General features: G+C 61.1%; 2 protein-coding genes across 4 annotated transcripts in view; both read right to left on the bottom strand.

Moving 5' to 3' along the window:
* Positions 1 to 565: 565 nt before the first annotated feature.
* On the bottom strand, positions 566 to 2,505 carry LOC122484389 (spidroin-2-like). The gene is made up of 2 exons (XM_043582336.1): positions 2,238 to 2,505; positions 566 to 2,058 (listed from the first exon to the last, which is right to left on the bottom strand). The coding sequence occupies exons 1-2, from the start codon at positions 2,503 to 2,505 to the stop codon at positions 566 to 568; spliced, it is 1,761 nt and encodes a 586-aa protein (XP_043438271.1).
* Positions 2,506 to 3,426: 921 nt separating this feature from the next.
* The window catches only part of NAP1L4 (nucleosome assembly protein 1 like 4), a 47,720-nt gene continuing 39,116 nt past the window's right edge, over positions 3,427 to 12,030 (bottom strand). For 2 of the 3 annotated variants that reach the window (XM_043581995.1, XM_043581996.1), the window contains 4 exons: positions 11,422 to 11,451; positions 10,971 to 11,027; positions 10,840 to 10,842; positions 3,427 to 4,538 (listed from right to left, as the gene is read on the bottom strand). In XM_043581995.1, the coding sequence (XP_043437930.1) occupies positions 4,503 to 4,538; positions 10,840 to 10,842; positions 10,971 to 11,027; positions 11,422 to 11,451 (126 nt within the window). In that variant the 3' untranslated portion in view covers positions 3,427 to 4,502. The remainder of the gene's footprint in view (positions 4,539 to 10,839; positions 10,843 to 10,970; positions 11,028 to 11,421; positions 11,452 to 12,030) is intronic. The other variant, XM_043581997.1, reaches the window with a different exon arrangement.

The following is a 12,030-nucleotide window of genomic DNA, read 5'->3' as shown; positions in this document are numbered from 1 at the left end:
AAGGTAACCCCTGTGAACACGCACTCACAGGCGTGCACCCACACGGACGCCCGTTCTTGGTGGCCACGCATGGACTCGGCTGGTCTCCGAAGGGACGGAGCTCTGCACACACGCGCTCTGCACACACGCTGGGTGCAGACTCCCGCCCGTGATGCACACCTACTTTTTTGAAGGCCTCGGAACTGCCGGGCAGGGGGGTCCTCGGACGGGGCCGCCCCCCGCCCGCGGAGCTGTGCCCTTCGAAGACTCTTCCCACGTGACCTGCGTTTCTTCAGTGAGGCCCGGCAGCCGCCAGGCAGAGAGGTGCTGCGGCTCCTAGTGGGCGTGGGTCCGCCAGGGGCCGGCAGGAGGGAGGCTTCCCCTGAAAGGTCACGCTTGCAGTGAGCCCTGGGCCAGTGGGACCAATGCTCACAGAGCCGTGTCCGTCCCTGTGAACCTCCTGCACATCACCCCGGCACACGGTTGTTCCCTATCCTGCGGTTACTCGAAGCCACAGGTTTGTAAACAGGTTCATTCTGGATGCTCCAGGGGAATGTGCCAGTCGGGAGTCCTTGGGGAGCCTGGATCAGTCAGGATCTGCGGGGACAGCAGCTGCCACAGAGGTCGGGGGCCCCATCCTCCAGGGGCGCTCCGAGCCGGGGCCCATCCTCCAGGGATTCTCCCAGCCGGGGGCCTGTCCCCCAGGGGCGCTCCCAGCCGGGTGCCCGTCTTCCAGGGGTTCTCCCAGCCGGGGGCCCGTCCTCCAGGGGCGCTCCCAGCCGGGGGCCCATCCCGCAGGGGTGCTCTCAGCCGGGGGCCCGACCTCCAAGGGCGGCCTGTCCCCCAGGGGCTCTCCCAGCCGGGGTCCGTCCTCCAGGGGCGCTCCCAGCTGGGGCCTGACCTCCAGGGGCGCTCCCAGCCAGGGCCCCGTGCCCCAGGGGCTCTCCCAGCCGGGGGCCGTCCCACAGGGGCGCTCCCAGCAGGGTGCCCGTCTTCCAGGGGTGCTCCCAGCTGGGGGCCCGTCCTCCAGGGGCTCTCCCAGCAGGGTGCCCGTCCCCCAGGGGATCTCCCAGCCGGGGGCCTGTCCCCCAGGGGCGCTCCCAGCCGGGGGCCCGTCCCCCAGGGAATCTCCCAACCGGAGCCCCGACCTCCAGGGGCGCTCCCAGCTGGGTGCCCGTCTTCCAGGGGTTCTCCCAGCCGGGTGCCCATCTTCCAGGGGCGCTCCCAGCCGGGGCCCGTCCTCCAGGGGCGCTCCCAGCTGGGGCCTGACCTCCAGGGCACTCCCAGCCGGGTGCCCGTCTTCCAGGGGCGCTCCCAGCCAGGGCCCCGTCCTCCAGGGGCGCTCCCAGCCAGGTGCCCGTCCCCCAGGGGATCTCCCAGCCAGGGCCCCGTCCTCCAGGGGCTCTCCTACCCGGGGCTCTCCCAGCCGGGTGCCCCTCTTCCAGGGGCACTCCCAGCCGGGCCCGTCCCGCAGGGGTGCTCTCAGCCGGGGACCCGACCTCCAGGGGCAGCCTGTCCCCCAGGGGCTCTCCCAGCAGGGTGCCCGTCCTCCAGGGGCTCTCCCAGCCGGGGCCCGTCCTCCAGGGGCGCTCCCAGCTGGGGCCTGACCTCCAGGGGCGCTCCCAGCCGGAGGCCCGTCCCCCAGGGGCTCTCCCAGCCGGGGCCCCGAACTCCAGGGGCTTTCCCAGCCGGGGGCCCGTCCCCCAGGGGCGCTCCCAGCCAGGGCCCCGACCTCCAGGGACTCTCCCACCCGGGGGCCCGTCCCCCAGGGGCTCTCCCAGCCGGGTGCCCCTCTTCCAGGGGCACTCCCAGCCGGGGCCCATCCTCCAGGGGTTCTCCCAGCCGGGGACCCGTCCCCCAGAGGCGCTCCCAGCTGGGTGCCCATCTTCCAGGGGTTCTCCCAGCCGGGGGCCTGTCCCCCAGGGGCACTCCCAGCCAGGGGCCCGTCCTCCAGGGGTTCTCCCAGCCAGGTGCCCGTCTTCCAGGGGTTCTCCCAGCTGGGGGTCCGTCTTCCAGGGGTTCTCCCAGCTGGGGGCCTGTCTTCCAGGGGTTCTCCCAGCCGGGGGCCCGTCAGGGGTTCTCCCAGCCGGGGGCCCGTCCCGCAGGGGTGCTCTCAGCTGGGGGCCCAACCTCCAGGGGCAGCCTGTTCCCCAGGGGCTCTCCCAGCCAGGGCCCGTCCTCCAGGGGCTCTCCCAGCCGGGTGCCCGTCCCTCAGGGGATCTCCCAGCCAGGGCCCCGTCCTCCAGGGGCTCTCCCACCCGGGGGCCCGTCCCCCAGGGGCTCTCCCAGCCGGGTGCCCCTCTTCCAGGGGCACTCCCAGACGGGGCCCGTCCTCCAGGGGTTCTCCCACCCGGGGGCCCGTCCCCCAGAGGCGCTCCCAGCTGGGTGCCCATCTTCCAGGGGTTCTCCTAGCCGGGGGCCCGTCCCCCAGGGGTTCTCCCAGCCGGGGGCCCGTCCCCCAGGGGCGCTCCCAGCCGGGGGGCCGTCCCCCAGGGGTTCTCCCAGCCAGGAGACAGGGAGCTGCATGCAGGCGTCTTCTCTGCAGACTGTCCTCCGGGATGGGGTGTTTAACTGTGTGTCAGCGGGAAGAAGGCAGGCCTGGCGACCCAGGTGAGGCGCACCCGTGGGCTACTCTGGCCGGGGAGTCTGAGCCCCAGCTCGCCTGGGTACTTCAAGAACCAAGAACGTTCTGGCTCCAGTTGTCTGGGGCACGCTGGAAACACGGCTCTTCCAGCTACTCCCGGTTGTGGCCGCTTTCCCCCTTCCAGCTACTCCCAGGGAGAGGCTGGTCCCCGGGCAGACAACGGGTGGACCGGATGCCGGCTCCTGGGCCGCAGGGAGGAGCAGGCTGGTGTGCTTGCTCTCTCCCGGCCCCGGCCCCGGCCCCGGCCCCGGCCCCGGCTCCGGCTCAAAGAGCAGACAGACACCCCCAGGTCAGGTCCTGAGCAAGAGCCCGTGCCGCAGGTGTCCTGGGAGGGAGCGCTCCCTCTCATGAAGGAACGGGGACCCCAGCAGAAAAGCCCCAGTGAGAAGACACAGCAAAGGTGGCCTTCGTGCGGGACCTCTCCCTCCTGGGAACCTCTGCGTCTGGAAGGCACAGCCCCACAAACTCTGGGAACGGCTTTCTCCTCGGGGAGGGCAGACCCTCTCCCGTGGCAGCAGAGGGCCCACCCGGGGACCCTGAGACCCCGCTGGCGGTGAAGCGGGTCCGGAGGTCTAATGGGCCAGGTAGACGCAGCCTCCTCCCGAGAACCGGCTGCAAGAGCCCCAAAGACAACACGGGAAAGGCCTGAAGTCCTGGGTCTGCTCACTCCCCACGGCTCTACAGACACAGTCCGTGCGGGCGCGCGGCCACGGCCCGGAGCTGCCGCGTGGGAGCAGGTGCCAGGACCCCCGCCCGCTGCTCCCACCAGGTTCTCCCCCAGAGACACACTGCACAGCGCTGGATTCGTGTTTCACAACTTTAATAGAATATTCTAACTATTCTGTACAAATTGAAAACACCGTATTCAGTTACAAATGTATTGTAAGTAAGGCTGAGCACTCTACAGGCCTGGTCACAGTGTGGACACGGCATCCCCGGCTGCCAGAGACCGCGGTCACACACTCGGAAACCTCACACGCCAGCCAAGAACGGGTCACTCCGAACCCAGGGCTTTGAAGACAAGATGAGCACAGGGCCGAGAAACAGGGGCTACTGAGGAAGCAAGACCCGACATGCACACACTAGGAGAAGCGGCCCCCCGCCACGGGCGCCCCCCGCGCGCCCCTGCCAGAGCCGGAGGTCCGTCCAGCAGGAAAACGAGCCCGGCCTCGGCCGCTGGCGGGACAGAGCGAGGGTCCCTCTACGCAGGCCTGGCTCGCGTGGGAGCCGCCAGCACACCCACCTGGGGAGTCACCGGGTCACCAGGCACACACACGGGTTCAGAGACTGTAAGGACAAGCGACGGCAGGCGCCCCGAGCCCTCACGAGCAGGAGAGAATAAATAAATACGAGGATGGGCCACAAGCACTGGCGCCTCGGGGCCGGGGTGCGCGCACCCCCTACGCCACCCCGAGGGAGACAAAACTGGAGAGGGAACGCTCTAAGAACGGGACTCGACTCCACCAGCCCTTGGGGCACGACGAGAGCACAGGAGACCAAGTGGCGGAAACACAAAGCGTGTGAGTTTCTCCAAGTGAAGAAGAATCCGGTCCGACTGCGGAGGGGAGTTACTGGCTCTAGATGCCCTGGAACCACGTCCCCAGACGTCTGCCCTTGGCGTCGACCGACCTTCCACCGCCCCCTCCTCCCAAAGGCAGGGCCTGGGGAAGTCCACCGCGCTGCACCCAAGGCCGTAGAGGGTGCTGGAAGCAAACCTCCTATCTCTGAAATGCATTTAAGTCGCCACTGTACAGGTTAAGCCAAATAATAAGGATAAAGGAAGAGTTAACGTCAAAATCATGCACTTGAAAACGAGTTAGAGGCGAGGGCCGCCGGTGCAGTCGCGCTGCGGCCGCGACGGGTCCTCGGTGGCGTCGTCTTACTGCTGTTTGCACTCGGAGGGCTGGCTGGGCTCCTGCAACGAGAGAACAACACTTGTAGGGAACCGACCTCATCAACCAGCCGTCTCCAACCAACGACGGAAGGCAAGACTCAACGAGTGTGCTCATTCTTACTGAAAAAACGGTCCCTGCAGACACACTTTTAAAAGAGTAGTGACAAAGGGGCGCCTGGGGGGCTCAGTCGGTTAAGGAAGCGTCTGACTCTTGATTCAGGCTGAGGTCACGATCCCAGGGTCGTGGGATCGAGGCCTGCGTAGGGCTCTGTGCCTACTTGGGATCCTCTCTCCGCCCTCCCCTGCTTGCTTGCTCGCTGACTCTCAAAATAAAGAAACTTAAAAAGTAATGTGAAATAGTGGAGCGCCTGAATGGGGCTCAGTCGGCTCAAGTCACCATCTCACGGTTCGTGGGTTCAAGCCCCGCGTCGGGCTCTGCGCGGACGGCTCGGAGCCTGGAGCCGGCTTCCGATTCTGTGTCTCCCCCTCTCTCTGCCCCTTCCCCATTTGCACTGTCTCTCTCAAACAGACACTAAAAAAAACTTTAAAATTTTTAAACGGTAACAAAAAATAAGTCAGCTTCCCAGAAACAATCTCAGTAGGGCAGCCTTTCTGTTTCAAGCCATGCCCCGAGTCTAATCAGAGGGCTTGCGTTCAGAAGGAGGGCCCGTCAGGGCCGCAGAGACTGAGCACGCGTGCAGGAGGGCCCGTGTTCCAGAGCTGCAAGGTGGCCTCGAAGCTTCGTGGCGGCCCCTAAGCGCCGCCTGCGTGAAACAGCAGCAGACTCCCCCTTTCTGCTCCCGCCGCCCCGAGACAGGCTCAACACCGGAGACGAACAGGGGCCACCCCACCCAGTGTGGGCCAGAGGCAGCCGAGCAGCCACACCTGACGCCGGGAGGCCCCTGCGACGGCTGCACGCACCGCCCCCCACCCCCATGTCCCTCCCCAGGGGGGAACCCTACCCTTCCAGAAAAGGTGTCAGGGAGAGAGGGGGTCTCCTCAGCACAGAAGAGCACGTTCACCTCGATACAATCTGTCTCCCACCTTTACGAGCACATTTAGCAAATCCTAACACACGTTTTGTGTGAAGGCCACCAACAGCCCGACTCACACGACGAGGTCACTGGCCATCCTCAGCATATAAACGCACCAGTCAGTCGCCTAGAATTCTTGGCTGCCAAGGCTACACATCACTCGGAACACGATCTGGCAAGCCTAGGGAGGCTAAAACCCCCGCACTACGTGGTCCAGAAGAAACTTCTGGGAAAACAGAACTGGCAGCTGCTACGGTGGAAGCTCCAGCTCGTTCTCCAGAAAATCACACTGAAGACAGGGAAAAAAATCACACGCAGAGTCCGCAGAAACATGAAACAACATCTGGGACCCTGTGAAAGCGGATGGAGAGGGCACAGGGACGAGGCCGGGCCCCAGCTCTCTGTCCAGCACCCCCAGCAGCGGGGCCGCTCTGGGAGGGGGTCCTGGCCCTGGCACCCGCCTGGCACCCGCTCATCTAAAATACCGCTGAAAAGGCGGGGCACCAAAACAAAACACACGTGACCAGAAATCCAGACTAGAAAAGATCAAAGTCCCACCCCACACACCTGGAGGTGACCCACCCAGGCAGCCGAAGAGGCCCCGGGCCGCTGGTTCTCCGTCGGTGCGGCGATGGCAGGAGGGGGGGAGCCGCAGGCAGCTGTCCGCGCACGGGGGGGGGGGGGGGGGGGGGGGGGGGGGGGGCGTGTGTTTCCACAGTCGTATTTGCGACAAGGAAGTGGGTTAGAGGAGATGGGGCAAAGGAGGTGGTCGAGTAGGGGGACAAGGCGGGAACAGGGGAGGGCGGCACGGGACAGGAGGGACTTCTCTACCTTTCCGCACACGAAGGGTTCCACATATACAGTGTTTTGTAACACTGGGTGGGAAACAATTTACGATGTGAAGTCTGGATGATTTCACACGTATATGTATAGGTTTTAAGCCTGAGAATGTATCACCTACTCACTCAAAACACATTCAGTAGCTTAGGTGATAAAGGCTACTGGAGGCAAGCAGGGCCTCACGACAACCAAGACCAGGAGAGAAGCTGGCGGCCCCACCTGCGGGAGCAGCATCCACAGGGACACAACTCCTAGCTGGTAAAGGTGACCCAGAATCCCAAAGCTTCTGATGTGAGTCTCATCAACGAGACACCAATGGTTTTCAACCTGTGACACAGGCCAAAACAAAACTGCACTGAGCCCCAGCACCCTCTGTTTCACATCACAGAGTCTGATGACGGCTCAGTCACTCAACGCCACTGCTCATCAAAGGAAGGGAGGCAGGGGTTTCAAAGGCGCACTCTAATAGCCCAAACCCTGCCTGTCTGGGAACCATTTAAAAGACAAGTTTTCCCAGACAACACGTGCCGGGGAAGGAGTGGAAAAGGGCCACCAAGCACACAGCCGGCCGGCACTGCGTCACGGGGGCCCACGGCCCCAGGGCCCAAGAGCTGCCCGACTATGGGGGGAATGGCCGCCTCCCCCCACCCCCCCGGAGAAGCTGGGACCCCGGCAAGAACCTGACGACATCGCCACAGGACTGCCAAAACTGCCGAGGCACGCCGGTGTTACTCGGGGTGGCCACACGCCAGGAGGGTCCCTCTGTCCTAGAGACACGGGCTGCTGGGCTGCGGACGCTCCCAAGCGACTGGCGGGGTGGGAGGAGCGGGGCTTGGGTGGAGCAAGGCTGGCTGCTGGTCCTTCAGACGGGTGGGGCGGCGGGAACCAAGCAATCGCGCTGTCATCCGTGCACGTCAATCATCAGACTCGACCCTTCAAACACGCGGGTCCGAGGCCGCGCGTCTCCCCTAGCTAAAACGTTTCTTTGGCTTCGTCTATGAGAACGAGCCCACGCGAGGGAGACAGGAAGGCGATGCAGACAGACGCTCAAAGGTGTTTGGTCTAAATGACGGTCAGGATCAGCTGGTCACCTGCAGCGGGAAGTTCAAGTTCCTGCTCACGGGCTCCGCTGTATAAGCGGCCACTGCCGCTCAGCCTTCCTCTCCTGGGTATGAGCATCGCCTCCCGCCTCCCGTGGCACCTGCCGACCACCACCCCGGACCACCTCCCTCCCCAACCCCACCAAGTGAGGACGGTGTCCCCGGGGGGAGGGAGCTGATGACTGGAACAGAGCTGCGATGGCGAGGATGGCCCTCGCCGTGGGGGACGGGAGTGGGGGGTGGGCGGCCCCCAGGAGACTGCTGCTAGCTCTTACCCGCTCAGAACTCTCCAGCAGCCAGCCACACCAGCACCTGCCACTAACGCTACACCAGACCACAGCTTTGGGCACAAAAATTCTGGCACGAAGTTTAGTTAGCCCTTTGTGACCTACCGGTCTGCACCACACCTGATTAAAAAGTATAAACAATCACTAGAAACACATCAAGAATAAAGCAATGGGCTCATTCCTACCGCAAGGGGTGTGGCTGGTCCTAGCACAGCCCAGGAAACACGGTCTCCACCTCCCAGGGCCCTCACTCACTGTCCTCTTCCTGGAGGGCCGTTCTGTCAAAATGCCACACCAGTCATGCCTTTGCTACTCGGTCAGAAACGAACACTGGGCTTGCAAAGCAGGAGCCAAATGTTTCTGACAGTCAGTTTTAGAGGTACACAAAACAGGGGCACCTGGGTGGCTCGGCCGGTTAAGTGTCTGACTCTTGACCTCAGGGTTGTGAGTTCAAGCCCCACGCTGGGCTCCATACTGGATGTGGAGGCTACTTAAAAAAAAAAAAACAAAAACAAGGCGACAACAGATGCTGGCAAGGATGCAGAGAAAGGGGGAACCCTCTTGCACTGCTGGTGGGAATGCAAACTGGTGCAGCCACTCTGGAAAACAGGATGGAGGTTCCTCAAAAAATTAAAAATAGAACTCCCCTCTGACCCGGCAATTGCATTACTAGGTACTTATCCAAGGGATACAGGTGTGCTGTTTCGAAGGGACACGTGTACCCCAATGTTTTATAGCAGCACTATCAACAATAGCCTAAGTATGGAGAGAGCCCAAATGTCCATCGACGGATGAATGGATCAAGAAGATGTGGGATGTATACGTATATATGTAACGGAGTATTACTCGGCAATCAAAAAGAATGAAATCTTGCCATTGGCAACTACGTGGATGGAAGCAGACAGTATTACGCTAAGCGAAATTAGTCAGGGAAAGACAAACATCATATGACTTCACTCACATGAGGACTTTAAGAGACAAAACAGATGTACATAGGGGAAGGGAAGCAAAAACAAGATAAAATCAGGGAGGGGGACAGAGCATGAGAGACTCTAAAACATGGAGAACAAACAGAGGGTTGCCGGAGGGGTGTGGGAGGGGGGAGGGGCTAAATGGGGGAGGGGCGCCAAGGAATCTACTCCGGAAATCACTGTTGCACCAGACGCTAACTAACTAGGGTGTAAACTTAAAAGAGAAATTGAATTAAAAACAACTTAAAAACAAAAGCCAAAAGGCCGCATACACAACAGGCCCCTGCGCAAAAATACCGTTCCTCAGGAAGCCGCACGCTCAGCCTGGTGCACACTGGATGTGCCTGGCCGGCAGCTTCCTCTCTGTCCGCAGAGCGACAGTGAGGCACAACCGTAAGGCACAGGCCAGGAGACTGGGTTAGAAACGAATACAGCTCCACCTTACCTAGAAACGTATGAATGATTAGCAGACAAAAATTACACCTACGTGGGGAAAAAATTGAAAGGAACTGTCAGTGTAAAGGAAAATAAACTGCACCAAATTATACCGGCAGAAACAGCGACTCTCTCGTGATGCCAACGGCTGCAAAATCTCGAGCTTGAGATGAACCACCCCCACCCATCACACCGGCCCCTTTAGTACCCAAACAGCCCCTGTCCCGGTCTGCCTCCACTTGTGCAGACCCTGACGGGACAAATCCCTCCGCAGGACCAGACGCGGGCCCTTCTGGCTGCCCAGACCCGGCGGTCCTGGGGCCTCACGCTGGCGAGGCTACTCGTTCAGTCACCGCTCTCCCTCCCCTGACCGACACCACAGACGGAGACCCGTGGAGCGCTAGTCCTGACTGCCCTCCCCCGTGTCACGTTACTGGTGAGAGGACGCTCTTCCAGCAAAACAGACGTGGCAGGAGACGGAAGGCTCGGCGAGGAGAGAGGAGAGGACAGACAACAGAAGGAAGCGACGTGACAACGGAGCCCTCACTGCCGGCAACAGGGGAGACCGGAGGCAGCCGGGCCCCGAGTCTGGACGCGGTCTCGGCTCTAGAATCCAAACTGTGGGCGTGTGCGCCAGCGGGAGAGCAGGAAGGAGCAGGCGGCCGGTGGGGGCCACCCCAGGCGGGGCCCCGGTGTCGCGGAGGCGAGCACGGGCGCGTCTGCGCGGCAGTCCTGCCGTGGTGCGCGGGCCGGCTTTGCAAAGATGCCCCTCTCCGTGAGCTTACGCCCAGAGGAGAATTCTGAGCGTACCTTTTCCTGAAAGTCTGACGCCTCCCTCCCATCCTTCCCTAGAAGGAGCTAGTACGGTAAGCATGCATTTACGGAAAGACTTGGTGTTAAAAACAAAACCAAACCAAACCACTTACAGAGCCAGGTTATTACGCCGACAGTTTACGCACGTCCCACTCGGGGCAAAAACGGGGGACGGGTGGACAAACAGTGTCTAGTTACGCCGAGACCCAGTCAGCACACGCAGGGGACGCCAGGGCTCTGCTGGCCCACCACGGATTCGACTCTAAGCTGCGCGCGCGTTACCGATCCCACGCTCGCAGACACGACGTGCGGCTTCGGGACTGCGTGAAAGCGGGTCTGGATTCAGAGGCTGTGGCAAGCGGCACGGTGCCTTCATTTAAGCTGACCTGAGACCAGAAGTCAAAACTCACCTCTACAGGTACAGTTAATGGAGTTGCCCGTTCTCCTCAGCTGGTTTTTTTGTTGGTTTAACTAAAGCTTCCTAGTTCATCTGCAATCGTGGGAGATATTTACACGCAGCTCCGAGTAATCTCAGCCCAAATACAGTCACAAGATTATGTCTACAACTTCACTACTCTATTCATTAAAAGAAATAATAACAACCCCCCAAAGTCCCTCCTTTCAAAGTCCCTCTTTTCCAAAAATAAATACACAGAAGTTTACCACGTCGCCATTTAGTCGTTACCTTAGAAGAATTAAAGACCTGGAAAATAAGGCTGCCCTCCCGACTAGTTTAAGAAAACAAAGGACAGCTCAGGAAGGAGCTGGAAAAGCACTGACTGGTTATCTACGCCTCACACCAAATGACACCTGAGGTGTCTGAACAGCCCCTGTTCGAGAACCTTCTGCTCTGCTCTCAGGACTGACGGGAGGACACGCGGGCCCCGCACCCGCACCCGCACCGCCTCCTCGTGGGGGGCCGTCTGAGCACACGGCACGGGGCTCGCAGGTGCGCGCAGCCCCGACAACTGACCTTGGGGTTAATTTCGGCGTCGTCCTCATCCTCTCCCTCCTCGTCACCTTCCAATTCCTGCACAAGAGAGTGAGAAGGAGCTGAACGGACGGGATTTAAACTCTCGGGGCTTCACTTGCCCCAAACCAACTAAACAACCCCTGGATTTGGAGGGAATCGACGATCACTGTCCGGGACTGATTATGTCACCTCCTCCGGACACAATGGCTTCCGGGTACTTCATCCCCTCGCAGATAATGGGCATCAACACACCGCTGAAAACGCAGGGTCAGCCACCGGACCCTGGGGCGGCGCTGGCCGCCCCCCTGGTTTTAACAGGGTGCAGCCCTCGGAGGCGGCTCCGCACAAGTTGGGTGTAACTGGTCTTGTGCTTCCGCGACCTCGCGCACTCGAGCAGGGGCAGCCCGGCGCGGCCGCAGGGAAGGGACGCTCCACGCGGGCCAAGTCTTACCTCCTCTTCTCCTTCCTCACCCTCTTCAAACTGAAAGAAGAAAACAGAGACGAGTTTTTAAGTCTCTGGAGCGCAAGGGTGCCCCGACCCAGACACAGTCCCCCCGGCAAGTGCCCCTACTGGTCAGGCCCGAGGAAAGAGGTCGGTCGGCAGCACCCGTTCCAGGCCCAGTTCTCAAGGGGAGGGTCTGCTGCTGGGCATCTTGGCCTTGGATCGGGGACTAGCCCACTGCGGTCACAGGACTCCGGGTAGCTGAAAACAAGGCCTAAGGATGGGCGGCGGGGGGAGGGGGGCGCTGGTCAGCATGAGAACATACTGGGTTCACCTGGGAAACTGGCTGACCTAAGCAAGCCGGCAGAGGGCGTTTACTACAAAGATGCATGAATTTCCACGGCATTTTATGTCTCATACAAGGGTAAACGTTTCCGTGTTAGAAGTATGATAAAACCTTGGTGCTTAGCCTTTAAAAGAAGTCAGAACTAAGGCGTGCAGAAGAGACCCCCAACACTGTAGCTGGCTGGTCTTGAGTGAATTTCTCCCAGGTCCAAAGACGTCACGGGTCAAGCTCTCATTTAAGCTCCAAACATCAGACTCCGATCACAACCAAAC

Source organism: Prionailurus bengalensis, chromosome D1, assembly GCF_016509475.1.
Source record: "Prionailurus bengalensis isolate Pbe53 chromosome D1, Fcat_Pben_1.1_paternal_pri, whole genome shotgun sequence".
Lineage (NCBI taxonomy): Eukaryota > Metazoa > Chordata > Mammalia > Carnivora > Felidae > Prionailurus > Prionailurus bengalensis.
Note: the sequence above shows the minus strand (reverse complement) of the source record. Positions and strands in the feature narration are given on the sequence as shown.

Coding starts and splice junctions, on each gene's coding strand:
- LOC122484389 (XM_043582336.1), bottom strand. CDS start 2,505: ATGCAGCTCCCTGTCTCCTGGCTGGGAGAACCCCTGGGGGACGGCCCC. Junction 2,059..2,237: donor CCTGGGGGACGGGCCCCCGG/GTGGGAGAGCCC, acceptor CCCGGCTGGGAG/AACCCCTGACGGGCCCCCGG.